The sequence below is a fragment of the Cynara cardunculus genome (assembly GCF_001531365.2).
Source record: "Cynara cardunculus var. scolymus isolate 2C chromosome LG 9, CcrdV1, whole genome shotgun sequence".
NCBI classification, from domain to species: domain Eukaryota; kingdom Viridiplantae; phylum Streptophyta; class Magnoliopsida; order Asterales; family Asteraceae; genus Cynara; species Cynara cardunculus.
Window position 1 is genome coordinate 4,202,326 of NC_037536.1, and position 17,095 is coordinate 4,219,420.

The 17,095-nt window shown below is 32.0% G+C and overlaps 1 protein-coding gene across 2 annotated transcripts; it reads right to left on the reverse strand.

The window, feature by feature from the left end:
• Window positions 1-938: 938 nt before the first annotated feature.
• Window positions 939-15,764, reverse strand: LOC112518048 (calcium-transporting ATPase 4, plasma membrane-type-like). Of its 2 annotated transcripts, none has more exons than XM_025125579.1 (7): window positions 15,492-15,764; window positions 7,075-7,129; window positions 4,994-6,918; window positions 4,769-4,924; window positions 3,415-3,586; window positions 2,716-3,014; window positions 939-1,580 (listed from the first exon to the last, which is right to left on the reverse strand). In XM_025125579.1, exons 1-7 carry the CDS (start codon window positions 15,666-15,668, stop codon window positions 1,287-1,289), a joined length of 3,078 nt encoding a protein of 1,025 aa, XP_024981347.1. In that variant the 5' UTR covers window positions 15,669-15,764; the 3' UTR covers window positions 939-1,286. The 2 variants fall into 2 exon arrangements, with proteins under 2 accessions (XP_024981347.1, XP_024981348.1); XM_025125580.1 differs by having other exon boundaries at window positions 4,994-6,915; window positions 15,492-15,763.
• Window positions 15,765-17,095: the final 1,331 nt, after the last annotated feature.

Consider the following 17,095-nt stretch of genomic DNA (forward strand, 5'->3'; position numbering starts at 1 on the left):
TATAAAGATAATAATTATTTATTTTGTTGGAACTCGATAATTATCCTAATTATATTTTAGATTTTTTATATTTTAAAATGAAATGTTTATCCTCTATTTGATCATGTTTATCTGCAGTTAGTTACACGAATTCAAACGTCGAGCTTTAATAAGTTGTGCTTATGCATAATTTAATTTAAGTTTAATAACGAAATAATTTATTTTTGGTTATAATAATATAACATTTTATAAAGATAATAATTAAGTATTATGTTAGAATTTAATGATTATACTAATTATATTTTAGATTTTTTATATTTAAAATGAAATGTTTATCTTGTATTTGATTGTGTTTATCTGCAGTTAGTTACACGAATTCAGATATGGGATAAAATCAGATACGGGTTTAAGAGTTTTTAAGAGTTTTAGTCAAATGATAGTATAGACATAGATAATTAAGAAAAAAAAAACTTTTTGGGCCAGGCCAACCCAGTACTAGACCAAGGTGAACCGGGATTTGCATGCTGCTTGGTTAGAACCACTAAGACTAAGGGGCCCAAATGAGTTGGAGTTGGCTCGGCTATAAAGAGACATACATCCTTCATGATAACTAACGTAGTCCCATAGAATATATGACCTTATGCTCTTCTTTAAATTCCATCGTAGGCCACAAAGCAAGCAAGGCCTTACGCAATGGTTTGTAAAGGAATTGATGAAGCTGCTATCCTTTCCTTTCCTTTCCATTGAGAGAGGAGATCAAAGACTTGGAGTAGGAGTCACTTCAATTCCGTGGTTCTTTTCTTCAACGTATTTATAGCCACCGATTAAGCTCGGTTATCGCACTTGGACTTGCATTTGTAGCCCAGGCTTTCTTCCAACCTCTTACACTCATCCCTTCTCATTCATCACTCTTTTCTACATACATTTTCAAACCAACCATCAACCATTACTAACAAATATATATACCAACAATCTTCTTCATAAATGAAGTCTTATTTATTTACTTGATACATATTATAAGTTCATCAAAATTGTTCTTCCATTCCATATCCATAACTCATTTGTGTACGTTCTGCAAAACCCCATAACTCGATCCCACAAACGATATTCGAACAAATGTATAATTTCAGACCATATGCATAAATCGGAAATTAAGAGCAAGAAACTGATGTATGTTCTGTGTTTACCAAAGCTTGGTATGGAGCTGTATCACATTTTCCTCGCCTTTTTGTATCACCAAAAAAGAAACAATCCCGACAGAATTGAGTTGTTTGATCGTACAAAACTGAAGTTTATGGCCTTTTACATCAGACACTTTCTGGACCAGCCGAGAGGATCTCGTAACCATCATGGACAACTGGCTTAATAGGAAAGCACTTCAAAATAACCGCAATTGGCATGCCCACAGATCCTAGTGCAATGCTAAGCAACCATAGTTCCCAGTTTAAAGGCACCGTGCTTGCAAAAGTCCCAAGGAACTCCACGATGATAACTTGAAAAACAACGGTCGATACTGTCACACCAATGAATATCCAACTACTGAACATCCCACGGAAAACATTTATTTTATCCATGTCGCGGCTGTTTACTTCGTTAAACACCTGCACATTATGGTTAGTTAGTTAGTTGTTAGAGTCCTACATCAACTAGATTTAGACCTTTCTGCTTCAATTTATATTAAAACCCATCTCGCTTTTCTCCTCAAGGGCTCTTTTGGAGAATAATCTAATGAAATTTCATATAATCTCGCATGGTATCAAAGTCATGGTCTACATCTAGGACATCTGTGCTCAAGACTCGACACTCTAAGACATTTGTGCACGTCTAGCCTCTATCTGGGTTGAGGGGGGGGGGGTGTTAAGAGTCCCATATTGGCTAGATTTTCCTACTTCAATCTATGTTGAATCCCCTTTTCTCCTTAATGGCTCTTTTAGAGAGTAATCTGATAAACCTCCTTTGAGGTTCACTTATAGAAGAGGAAGTTAATTGAGTCTGTTTAGTCTTTTGCTGTAGACACGAATAAGAGGGAGGGGTAGATTGGTAATTCTGTTTTGCTTAAATAGGAAGCTGTTAGTCATAGTCAGTATTCTGTTTTTACTTTCTGGTGAGTTCTGTTGAGAGCGTAAGCTCAGGGAGAGATGCCCAGACCTCTCGAAAGTCTGGGAAGCGTATCAATTCTGTATCGATAAAGATTGGCCGACAATTTCAATCTTATTCGTTCCAAATAAGAAATTCTAGCTACTGTAATTCTGTTTCTGTTTGTAATCGTTTATGAATCTAGCCAGTGTGGGCGTTTATGTTTACGATTTGGGCTAGGGTATAACATAATCTGATGGAGTTTCATGTAACCTCACACGGTGTCTGCCTAGCCTCCATTGGAGGTGTCAAGAGTCTCACATTGGCTAGACTCATTACTTTCTACTTCATTATATGCTTAAGCCTGCTTTTCTCTCCTCAAGGATCTTTTGGAGGGTGATATCTTGGGTTCCATGTAACCTCACATGGTACCAGAGCCAACGTCTACCGCTGGGCATCTGTGTACTTTAGGACATTGTGCCGATCTAGCACCAGTCGGAAAGAGCATGTTAGAGTCCCATATTGGCTAGATGTGGACATTTCCACTTCAATGTATATATAAACCCCATTCTCTACTCAATAGCTCTTTTGGAAAATATTCTGAGTAAAAGAAGATGTACTAAAAAGAGAAACAAAATGAGTTTGATTTTAAAATTATACCTGACAGAAGACGAAGGTGTTGAAGATGAAAGTATTGAGGACGGCAGTTGCATCGGGCCCTTGCAAATTCAATATGGTTTTCCCGGCAAAGTTCAAGACAAATAGGATAGCCATTTGGTAAACACTTTGGCCAAGAATATTCCTCCACATGGTCTTTGTAATGAAACTTTCGCTTTGTTTAACGGGTGGTCTAGCCATCAGTCCGTCATTTGGCGGTTCAGTGGCTAATGCTAACGCACCCAACGTGTCCATGATCAAATTCACCCATAGCAATTGCACAGCAGTAAGGGGAGCAGACCCTGAAGTTCAGATAAGAAAACAAAGAGGAGATGATTGCAGTATAAACCAAATGAAAGGAGCACAATAAGGACTGTTTGGTTGGTTTTTTATTAAGTCTTGTATGAATAAAGTTGTCTGTGTGGTTTGGGTAGATTTTTGTTTTGGAGAACTTTTCCATAGATAGAAGGAGCGTGTTTTTTAATAGAGAGGGACATGTTTGGAAAAAACCTGGCTTTCTGCATAAAGCTCCGTCCCAAAAGCTTACTGAATAAGCCACTTTCTATATTATTAAGCCACTACCAAAGAGTCATGAATAGCTGACTGAATAAGCTGCAAGTCCCTTTAAGCTGCTAAAAAACAGGTCCTAAATCCCACATGGAGGAGGGTATGTGAAAGGAGTATTGATGAAGACGAACGCACCTGTGATGCACGCCGAGACAAAGTTGATCATGAGAGCAACGATATTGACGGTTAACTGAAACTGGACAAACTTTTGGATGTTTATGTATACTGCACGTCCCCATTTCGCTACTTTTACAATTGTTGCAAAATCGTCATCCATCACAATGACATCTGCTTGTTCCTTCGCAACCTGTAAGTTTATGGTGCGTTGAGAACCAAGTATAGAAATATTTATTTCCAAAGAGCGAATCATGCTGACAAAAAAGCAAAAAGAAACAAAACCGATATCCTCAGACTTTATCTCTAAATGAGATATACTCGCCTCGTTTGGTTTGGTTTTTCAGAACTCAAAGTAAGAATATATACAATAACTTACCACAAAAGCTCAACTGGAATGCCTTTTAGACATATTATAGTTTCTATTAAAGTGTTGAGGGAAAATGAACAAAACCAGGCAGCACATAAAACCTCAGTTTCTCCCAGAATGATTGGCAAGCAGGTTAACAAGTAATAGAACCCACTTAACTTTTCTTTCCTCTGTATGTCACTTCCTTTTCATATTCTATGCAGTTCATAATTGGCAAAACAGGAAAATAAAAGTTGATTCATCTTCATATTTTTTAACCACATGTTTATACTTCATAGTCATACCAATTTCGTTATTTTCTATTAACACAATATATCCCATCTGGAGGTGGGTTGTTGAGGATAATTGATAACATGTATACAAACTAAGATCTATCCTAAAATGTAGAGTTGTTTTTTGAACCCACTAATGAAAAGTGTGTGAAAGGGGAATATGTACTAATTTAGGACAAAAGAATGGGAGCAAATAATTTGACAAAGGTAATGTTAAAAGCAACTAATAATTCATATATGATAGCTTCCTTTTGAGTATGTAATTAAATATGCAAAAGTACAATTAACATGCTTACCTATTTTGCTATTCAAATCTAAGGGTTTTTTTGGTTGATTTTTCAACAAATCTTGTATGGATAAAGTTATTGTATGGACTAATCTATCTGTATAACTTGGGAATGTTTTTGTTTGAGAGATTTTTCATAGATGGAAGGTGCATGTTTTTTAATTGGGAGGGGACAGGTCTGAAAAAACTTGGTTTTCTGTATAAAGCTTCTCCTGAATAAGTGGCCCTAATTAAAACACCACCAAACAATCTTATATAAGTGTTAGAATAAACCGTGAGTCACATCAAGCTCATTAAGTTGCTAACAAAGTGGTCCTAATTCTCGTAGCAATTTGTCAAACTTTTTCATATCAAGAAAAGAGTAATATCCATTTCAAGTTTTGATTTGGGTATAGATCAATTATAAGAAAACGATTATGAACCAAAAGGATAAAAAGAGACACCAACCTCTGTTCCAGCTATACCCATGGCGAATCCAATGTCTGATTCATGCAAAGCTGGAGCATCATTCGTCCCATCACCAGTAACTGCAACAACTTCAGACAGTCCCCTCAAATGCTTTACAAGATCTAACTTATCTGTTGGTGATGATCTAGCCATTACCTGTATTTATGTTTAAAAATACAATTTCCGTCCTATAACTAAAATCAACTTTTAGTGATAAATTTGTACCTGAATTCTTGGTGCTAGTATACTCTTTTCTTGTGTGGTTTTAGCTCGAAATTCTGGACCTTCAATGGCCAACCCACCTTCAGTAAGTATGCCACATTCCTTTGCTATGGCTCTGGCTGTATGGATATTATCACCAGTAACCATACGCACAGTAATCCCCGCTGCTGAACACGTTTCGACCGCCTCCTTAACCCCTGGTCTAAGTGGGTCCTTAATACCGATGACCGCAAGCAACACATAGCTATCTTTGGGTATGTCTTTTTGCATATTGAACCCATCTTCAACATCAGAATAAGCCAAGCAAAGAGTTCTTAATGCGTTATCTGCAAACGTCTTAATAACATCTGTAATAAGTTTTGCTTTCTCATCAGACATGGAAACAACTTCTCCGCTGACATCCACGATCTTGTCACACATTCCCAATACTATTTCTGACGCACCTTTGCAGAAGGCACGAATTTGACCATCGGGTAGACAAACAATCACGGACATTTTCTTTTTTGCGGAATTAAAAGGTTCCATTTTTATTACTTTAATCGCACCACGTATTGTACTAAAATCACCACCCAAAAGCAAACCGTATTCTAAGATAGCTGATTCTGTTGGACTGCCCAAAATAGAAGTTTTACCATCCTTATCTTTAACCACCTCAGCACTTGTACATTCAAATATACACTCCAAGATAGTAGTTGAAAGATCTTGAGATAATTCGGAAGGTTCTTTAACATCTTTCGTTTTCCCGGATACCCATATTTTGTCGACCACCATATGGTTTGTTGTCAAAGTCCCGGTTTTATCTGTACATATGCAAGTAGAAGAACCCATGGTTTCACAAGCAGTAAGATGTCTTACAAGGGCTTTATCGTCCATTAATTTTTTCATAGCGAAGGCAAGGCTGAGTGTGACTGCTAAAGGTAGTCCTTCGGGCACTGCAACAACAATAATTGTTACTGCAGTGGCAAAGTAGTCCAACATACTCATTGCATCACTTGAAGTCCAGCTTGAAAACTCATTTCTCAGTGCTTTTTCTATCAGAAACCTCACAGTTAACACAAGAAAAGTCAGCACAGCAAACCCCAATCCAATTTTACCGATGATTGTAGCGACACCATTCAACTTTACTTGCAAAGGGGTCTCGTTTTCACCTTCTTCGCTTAATGTTTCCATCAACTTTCCCCATTCGGTTCTCATACCGACTGCTGCAACAAGCATCTTGGCTGAGCCATCTTGCACTTTAGTTCCTCCAAGAAGAAACGGTTTCTTGTTGTCTATATTCACAGCATGGCTCTCACCAGTCAAGCTCGACTCATCAATCAACAAGCTGTACCCAGATATAAATATCCCATCGGCTGGAACTTGGTCACCGATGGATAAATGAACAACATCTCCGACAACCAAATCATAAATGGAAACCTTCATTCGACCGCCATCTCTTGTTACATGACAGGATATCTTTTTCTTTTCTTTGTCCAAATCCTTAAATTGTAAGGACTGTTTGTAGTCACTCACAGCAGTAACAGTAACAACTAGTAATATACTAAGAAGGATACCCAATCCATCATATATTCCATCTGGCCAACCTTCAGTTGCAAGCCCCACACCTATTGAAACCAGTGCACAAACTATAAGGATGATAAGGGTTAAATCATGAAGAGCCTCCCATACAAACATAAAAAAGCTTTTGGAAGGCTTCTCAGTATATTTGTTGACACCATAAGTCTCTTGTCTAACAGAAAAATCGTTTGATTTGACTCCTTCATCTATCGATACCTCTACTGCTTTTGCGATTCCATCAACTCCCCCAAGGGATAGCAAGGTCTTCATATCATAGTTTTGAACCATGGATGCTAGTTTATCTGGATTATTGCGAAAGTCTGAAACTTTTGCATCTTTTGGTTTATGATTATCAGGATGAGTGCCACCTGCTGAAAGAGGATTCAAATATTAGTTTTTTGTTGTATTATGAATATAGCTAGTTAAAATTTTGGAAACGAAAGATTAATTTCATGCATTAAACAGAACTCATGAGGTCCAGTCGAATTCACTTCATTTTTTTGCAACTTTATGCATAGAAAGCATACCATCCATAAACCGCATTGCTGCTCGTACAGTTAGAAAGGTAACCCGCAGATTTTCCTGGTAAAGGTGAGACAATGGAAGAGAAGAGAGAGATCATTATTAACTTGATCATATAAATGAAACTATAAACAGTTAGTTGTTCTGGGTAGTTAGGAATCTAAGCATGAACACCATGAATTGAACAGTTTAATTCTAACAAAAGATAGATAGTGGATCACTTGGAACAGAGATTAATTTCATTACTGTACTCATAAAAGGAAACAAGATCATTAAAGGAAACACTATGACGAAAACTTTTATCAAGCTTTACGTTTTCAGAGTTCCATTATTTTAACTTTATATTATTTATATTTTTATTTATAAAAATTAATATATTAAACTTTAAAAATATATATAACAAGAATGTTAATTATTAAGAGGATACGAAAACAACCGAGGGTTAAATGCATAAAATAGCAACTTACTTCAATAAATTTTCTTATTATAGCACTCTATTTTTGATTTTCTTTATTACAGCAATATACTTTCAAATTATTTTTTATTAAGGCATCATACTTTAAAAAATCTACCCATTATAGCAATGGGTAACTTGTTACCTTTTAAACCGGTTAACTCCTTGACTTTTTTTGCTTGTGTGACTTTAATGAGGTGATGTAAATGACACATCATTTTGATGACTTAACTAAAATAAAAATAAAAACCTATTTCAAATTATTATTAGTGATTTTCATTTTTCATTACTATGATTTAAAAAAACATTTAATTTTTTTGACCTTTTCTTATTAAGTTGCATGTAAATTAAATTTCTTAAATAAATATGATACATTATTTTCGAGATATATTTTATTTGTAAAAAAAGTAACACTTCTTATTTTATGTTGTTTAAAAAAATACATATATTTTAAAGTTCTCTCTAAAATGTTAACGAAATAAATTGTGATCTATAATTTTTTAATATTAATTATAATATTAATAAATAATTCAAAAATAATAATTAATTTAGGGAAAAATGCATCAAAATGGAACCAACTTTCATAATGGGTAAAATGCACAAAATAGCAATCTACTTTCATAATTTTTTTATTATAGCATTGTACTTTCAGTTTTTCTTATTATAATAATGTACTTTCAAACTATTTTGTATTAGGACATTGTATTTTGAAAAATTTACTCATTATAACATTGAGTAACCTTTTGATTTAAATTTATCCATTATACCAGGTTTTCATGCCACCTCATTTGTCCACGTAAGTTGTCCACATGTACTATGGTTATGTGACTTTCTTATTACAACATTATACTTTCAAAATTATTTTATTATAGCGTCTACTAGTTTTTATTAAACAATATACTTTTAATTTTAATATTTAGATATTTTACATATTATTTAATAAATATATTAAATGAATTAGAAAAATTCTAAATTATTCATTAATATACCAATATTAATAAAACTAGGAGAAAACAACTTATCTCGCTGATATTTTTGAAAAAAAAATGTGTTTTTTGGAAAAATAAAATAAGAATTGTTTTTTTTTACCAAAAAAATATTATCTTTTAAAGAATATATATTATATTTGTTCAAAAACTTTTACGTGACGTATAAATATATTAAATTAATTATTATTTTTGAATTATTTATTAATATAATAATTAATATTAAAAAATTGTAGATCACAATTTATTTCGTTAATATTTTAGAGAGAACTTTAAAAGATATGTATTTTGTTAAACAACATAAAATAAGAAATGTTATTTTTTTTACAAACAAAATATATCTCGTAAAATAATGTATCATATTTATTTAAGAAATTTAATTTACATGCAACTTAATAAGAAAAGGTCAAAAAAATTAAATATTTTTTTAAATCATAATAATGAAAAATGAAAATCACTAATAATAATTTGAAATAGGTTTTTATTTTTATTTTAGTTAAGTCATCAAAATGATGTGTCATTCACATCACCTCATTAAAGTCACACAAACAAAAAAAGTCAAGGGGTTAACCGATTTAAAAAGTAACAAGTTACCCATTGCTATAATGAGTAGATTTTTTAAAGTATGATGCCTTAATAAAAAATAATTTGAAAGTACATTGCTGTAATAAAGAAAAACAAAAGTAGAATGTTATTTTATGCATTTAACCCTAAAATAATTTTGAAAGTATAATGTTGTAATAAGAAAGTCACATAACTATAGTACATGTAGACAACCTACGTGGACAATGAGGTGACATGAAAACCTGGTATAATGGGTAAATTTAAATCAAAAAATTACCCAATGCTATAATGAGTAAAGAAAGTACATTGTTATAATAAGAAAAACTGAAAGTATAATGCTATAATAAAAAAAATTATGAAAATAGATTGTTATTTTGTGTATTTTACTCTTTAATTAATGTAAACAATCGCCTTTTTATTTTTTTAATTATACTCATAATATATTAATTAAATAGATTTTAATTATGAATTATCATTAGTTGTATTTTAATTACTAATTTTAATATGAATATACAATTTGCACAACTGACATTTCAACATGTATTTATAATTAAAAAAATTGGTTAATCAGTTTACCATGTAATTGAAACCAAAACACTCATTAATCTATTTTCTTCATTAATTCATTGATATGTTACTTATGATGAAAGTCACGTGGTGGCACTGTTGGCGCAAACATCCAAACACGCATAGGAATTGGGTCCTGGGCACCAGCAAATAGACATTTTTTGGGAACATGAAAATGTGTACGCTGGCCAAACTAATATATTTAATAATATTTTGTCCATCATTAAATAATGTTCCACATTTTTACTTATATTTGTCTAAAAAATCCCAAAAGATATATAACTAAATTCTGAAAACGACCTTTAATTAACCACACATATTGAAAAGTTGTGACAAGAGAGAAAGTAAATAAGAGTAAGGTTATTATAAGTTTAATTAAAAAGTATAATAATTATATATGTCTAAAATTATATATCATTTTTTATATATTCTAGACCTTTCTTTAGTTTAGGATGCACAGAGTAACAATTGTTTTATGACCACAATTTCAAGAAAAGTAAATTTAAGGTTATAACAGCACGATGTGAGATTATGGTTGGTATAAACATAATGTTATCTTATATGCTTTTGACAGGAAGAGTTAAGATGAGAAGCGTAAGAAATAATTTAAACCTTTGATTACCTTTAATCTCCAATGAATCGCGCTTGATATGAGAATTGGTTCGGTGCATCTCATCCTAATGTAATCCAAGAGTAGAGATCTCTTATTACGCTTCTTACTTTAACCCTATTTTCATCTTAACTCTCCTTATAGGAACTCAACCCAGCATGCTGAATAGTTAAATTATTTTATTATTTATTGTTATTTTAGATATAAATATTTATATATATGATAAATATTAATAACCCGCATGAGGAACCATACTATACGTCTACAACATTAATTAATGTCTTTTTCTATGTGAGTTTTCTACACTGTAAGTTGATTGTGACAAGGCCAACTCATGTCTGTCTATGTCAAAAAGAGGAGGGAAAGTTCAAGGAAACTTCGTCTCTGTCCTGTCTCTAATGATCTTTTTTCAAAATATCGATTAAATAAAAGGGCTATCTCTCTGATATTTGAATTAATTCAATAAGAGTCTTTTTTGATATATCCCATCCCATCCCAATAGTAGAAGTTCGGTTCATTTGCCCATTAAGATTTATTTTTACCTCTCCTATCCTATCATGACCAACACGATAAGGAGGTCTTAGAGAGTAGCGTCTATCTTTTTTTTAATGTTCAGTAAGAACCATAAGTTTTTGTTGAGCACAATGATTCATTAATTAATTTTGATATTGAATTATAGTATATATTGTTATACACGGTTTTCGCAATTGATAGAACCAATAAAATTAGAAGAGGCAAATTTGAGAGATAAAACTAAAAAAAAGAACACATTTCAACAAGCATAAAACTTGTCATTTTTCTTTGTTACAATTTATCTTCTACCAATTATCTTCTTCGGTTCCGGGAATGAATGGTTTGGAAAATGGTTAAAGGAAACAAATCTTCCAAAAATAAGATTGTTAAACTAATTGTGTTCTACCCCTTGATTGATTATACGAATTACATAAATATACATATTTAATATACATGTTTTAGAACATCTTCAACTACAAATGCTAAATATAGTATTAGAGCTAAACTCTAGGACTCAAATTTATAGTATTTAGACTAATCATCTCCAACCATGACGATAATCTACGGATCCGTTTAGTTTGCAGGAATGAAATAAAATTGGATTTTAAATCCATTCAAATCTCGTGTTTGGTATGCAGGATTGTTTGGATCTAGAATCCTAGGATTCTGTTGAAATCCTTCAAACATAGGATTTGAAATTCTTCGGGGGTGGTTGGGGTTTCACGGGATTTTGTAGGATTTGTTTATAATAATGTTTTAAAATATGCTTAAGACATTTATTGTCTAATAATTTGTTAATAAAAAATAATTTAATTATTTATAGTTTGTATTTATAAAAAATGGAATTATATTTTACATCAAAGATTTCAAATCCCTTTAATTTCAAATCCTTTGACAAACTCCAAATCCTTTAAAATTATTGTGGCCACACGATAATTCAGTTGGTTGTTGATATCTAAGGTATGACAAGCCAACTTATTCGGGGTCCACTTTCAATTTCCATCAATAGGATCAGGAAGAGAGGGTGAAATTTTCAAAATTATTGAAAATAAAAAACGAACGAACTTCTGGTGGGCACGGCATTATGTCATCCAATCCAAGTAACAAGTTCATCCCCCAAGACAAAGTCTACTAATAAATGATAGGTGCCTGTGATTTCAAGAAACCCATTAATGTTATATCTAGAAAAGAAGATGGTCCTGTAATTGTATAACAAAATGCCTCAGTATTTTGACTTTAATTCTACAGATACTTTGTTCTTAATAAAGAAAACCCAATTCAACATGAAAACTAGCTTAGTGCATGAAGTGGGTGTGTTTATGAATCTCAAAAACTTTCATCTCATATTAATTAATATCTTCTTAAGAAAATTAAACATATTCCATTGTTTGCCTTAGTTTACTTAAGACATTTTCTCTTTCTAAGAAATTACCTACATCTTATCATCGACTTAATTTCTTAACCAAATTCATTAAAAGCATATATGTTAGTTAGTTAGTTAGGGACAAGAAGTTTTCTTTATTTGAGAATTAACCTTATATCTTTCTAAGAGGGTAACACATTTTAGCATCAACTTAAGTGCTTAACCAAATCCACTAAAGCATGTATGTTAGTTAGGATCAAGAAGTTGTCTCAGTTGAGAGGTTATACCAACTAAGGTGTTGTAGTTAAGGGCTACAACCTCCCTCTAATCAAGTCGTATCAAATACTATAGACATAACAATAGAACACCAAACTAGACTAGATATTTAAAATTAAAATGCCTACATAATTTGACTAAATCTCATGAAAACAATGGGCACATTGATTTGGAGCTAGGCCAGGTCGATGTAACATTACTAACAATAAACATATTCTTATCTACAAAATTAAAACATCCATCCAACATTAGAAGATTCTTTGTAGTATTTTTAAGGATGCATATCTAAAGAGCCGAAATATTAACAAAAGATATAAAAGTTATTGTGAAGGTTGGAGATAGACGCTGTGAGTGTTATATGTGATTACTCAAAGATCATGAATTTAAATCTCATATCCAACACTTTAAAGTAAACAGATAGATGATAAAATTTTCAATGAAACGAATATGGTTCCTTACCCATATTTTTTAAAACATTCAAAAGCTATTTTCGGACCAACATGTCAATTTCCCTTTTTTGAGTGAGAAGTGCTTTCCGAAACAAAGTTACAATCCCACCCAAGTCTTCATCATAAACTAATGGGTGGGGAATCGTAAGTCTACATAAAGTTAAGGGGGCATCAGCATCTTATTCTGTATCTTATTGTCATAAAGCTTTATTTATTAAAAGGTCCGCGACCGTCCACCATTACCATGATCCCATCCTCTTATTGTTAAATGGGTCCATGTGGCGATTGGTGACAACAGCTTCATCTCGCGAGTAATAAAAATATGGTATTGTTATTGAACTAATAAATGTACGAGACATTAACGCGCATTCCGCTAACATGAGCAGAGTGCCGACGATAAGAAACAGAGTCACGGACAATAACAGGTTCCAACAGTATTCACTAAAAGAAATATACCCTATATATATATATAAATGATGGCCTCACGAAAACAGTCTGTCTTACGTGCCAACCCTATATATATATATATATATATATATATATATATACATATATATATACATATAACTATAAGGGCGCGTTCAAATGAAAACCGTGTATTTTTAAGAAACCGTGTAAACTAATTTCGACCAATAGTAAAATTCCATTTTTTTCTAATTAAATTTAATCAATAAAGGTATTTCGGTCATTTACAATATTTTCTATTAAATATGGAAGTTATTAATAAATCTTAATTAAAGAAACGTAATAAAAGAAATTGTATAAATGGTAACATTTAAATATTTAATTATATTAAAATATTAAAAATTTAGATTTCATATATTGTCATGAGTCGTGTCTTGATGAAACAATTGAATTATAGAATGAAATCATCAAAACGTAGATGAACAAAAAAAATCCACAAAATGAAACAGGTTTCATAAACGTGAAACCGGTTCATGTTACAAAGAAATTAGGTGAACTAAAACATTTTTATGGTGAACCCGTTACATTGATGGTGTAGTTAATCTTTTTTTTTATGAGAAGCAAAATGAAACCGGTGTATTTTGAAAAAAATTATGAAAAGGAAAATGAAACAGGTTTCATGAACGTTAAACCGATTCATGTTGCAAATAAATTAGGTGAACTAAAATATTTTTATGATGAAACCGTTGCATTGATGGTGTAGTTGATCCATTTTGTTGATGAAAAGGAAAAAAATAAAACCGGTGCATTTTGAAAATAAATTATGAAAAGGAAAATGAAACAAGTTTCATGAACGTGAAACAAGGTCTTGTTGCAAATAAATTATGTGAACCGAAACATTTTCATGGTGAAATCAATTTCGTTCATATAATATAATTTAAAATTTAAAATGATTCATTCCATATAATTGAATATGATGTATTATATTCATTTTTTTTATATGTTTTATTGATGGATGTGATTTAAAATTAAAAATAATATATTGTTTTAAAAAATGAAAATAGTGTCATTAATATCGAGAAGGATGTTACCAAATGTTAAATTTTGTTTACCATTTTTGCCCTTACTGTAGAAATAAAATAAAATTTTAATATATATATATATATATATTTTTTTTTTTAATTTACTAAAATAAAGTAAACTAATCTTGGTCATTGATCAAGAAAATGGATGGATAAGATTGGTTTACACGGTTTACATAAATGTAACAGGTTTTTATTTGAACGCTCCTCTATATATATATATATATATATATATATATATATATATATATATANTATATATATATATAGACTTGGGATCATGTGAGACCAATGGTTTTTCGTGAGACCCGTAAGACCAATTCTCAACCCTTGGATTAGATTTATAATCGTCAGATCTGAACATTTATAAACGCCATGAGACTTCTCACTAATTACGAAATTGCCACCTTGCAACCATTAGATCATTAATTCATAAATTTAATCAATGAACATAAATTGGTCTTACGGGTCTCACGAAAAACCCTTGGTCTCACGTGAACCCAACCCTATATATATATATATATATATATATATATGATTTGAGCTTCCTCAATGATTTCCACCATATAAAGTCATAAACAATAGTATTATAATCGATATCTCACGTAACAGTGAAAGCAATATCAAAAGTAAGAATAAAAACAATGATGTTAAAAATTATCAAAGTATGTTCTTACAAGAATCACAATAATTTTTAGGTATTTTCAATAAGTTATCAGTAACGAAGAATTCACTGTTTCTGAGAGAACATTGATAATTTTAATTTTAATTTCATTCGAGTATGTTCTTCAGCAATGATGATAATCGCGCTGGAAATAGTGTTTCCCTAAATTATAGCGTACAATTATCTCTTAAAATAGCGACGGAAGTCATGGCGACGAAATGCACACCCCCAAAAGTTTGAAGCAAAGGAAAAATATATCAATATAAGTTGCTTTTTAGAATCCAACCCATTTTCAACATGATCCAATCAGGAACCAGTATAGTTCATCTTCGTTGATTATTGTTGTGTTGCCATTTGTATTTTGCAGACAAGTTCCATTGATTTAGTTTTTGTTTCACACAGAGAAAATACGCATAAAAATACAGAGATCCGAATCTAACAAAAAATAAGTAAACAGGGTGTTGGAAGATGAAGGGAGAAGAATGAAACCTTGATTTTGGTAAATCTGTCCTGATGAATAGATCGTTTATCGAGGTCGGCAACATGACGGAATCTTCGGCTGTGGTTTTTGACGAGAGTGACGGCCTTGCGCCATCTCTTCAAAGCTTCATCGCTGGGATTCTTCCCTGTTAGATTGAACTCCTCACCTAGATAGCTTTCCACCATTGTAGCTGGCGAGAGAGATTGAAGATGAGAGAAAGAAATGAGTGTGGTGTTAGTGGATAGAGAGATGGAAGTTTGTTCAGGAAGGAAAACAAGAAGCTGAGTAGGGTCAATGGAAGAAACAAGTGGGAATTAAAACAAGTCACGAATTGAAGGCGAGTAGGATCTCGCACCTCATCTCGCCAATTGCACATCCCACCTCATGATGGAGTAAATTATGTATTTCGTCCCTATGGTTTGATAAAAATTGCATTTTTCGTCCTTGCGGTTAGAAATTATGGTTTTCGTTCTTAAGATTTTTAATTTCTTGCTAATTTCGTCCCTAAACTATTTTTACCCTTTTTAAATATAAGAGACCAAATTAGTAAAGAATTTTAAACCAAAACAACTGAAACAACAATAAATTATAAATCATAAGAACGAAAAAAACAATGATTTACAAACTATTGATACAAAAATCGTAATATCTAAACCACAAGAACAAAAATCATAACTTTTAACAAACTATAGAAAAGAAAAACGTAATTTACTTATTTGGATGTTTTGAGTTGAAACTGTTTTTTTAGCGGAAAAACTCCAGGCTATATATTAAACAACGAAAAGGTCAAAAACTACAAAGTCCAACAACACAACAAAAGAACTTGGAAATAACAAACCAAGACAGTACTAGAAAAGACAAAGACTAACAGAAATAAACCAGGAGCTAAAGAAGATGATGAAGGACCAGCTCCAAAAGCAGCACCACCAAAACATGGCAACCTCAACTAATTAAGGATCATCATTAAGCACCATAGAGTTTTTGGACCTATTCCTCCAAGCCACCCTTTGAATGATAGCATTCTGAATAATGTTGGTAAGTTCCCACTCCGATCTCTTTTGATTTCCAAAGAGTCTATGTTATGACTGAAAATCAGTATTAAATTGTATTCGTCTAGAAAGTTAAATATTGTCTATAATTGTAAAAGTTATCGTGTCTGACTTTTCTTAGGCAGGTTTGACTTTGACTATGTTTAAAGGTTTGATCCTATAAATAAGGTGTTGTCTTTGTAATTGTAAGCAGAGAGGTTCATTTTGTAAAGATACGTATGCATTTGAGAAATATAGAGCTTTGACTATTTTGACATTCTCTATCAAATCTCCTCTCAATTTTCTTGATTGTTAAATCTGATTCTGCCATGGATTATTACTTGAAGATTGAAGATTGATCATCATAGGGACTATCAATTGGTATCAAAGATAATGATGAGAATTTGAAGACTTGGAGTAAAACTAATAAAGATCTTTTCAATAAACTCAAAGAGGTTAGAAGTGCACTTTCAATTGAGAAAAACTCTCCAAGGAATAATACAGAGACAAAGGATTTAACTGAGAAGTTTCATAAATCTGAAAGTGATCTGATTGAGCTAAGAAAGCTTTTGAATTTAGAGAAA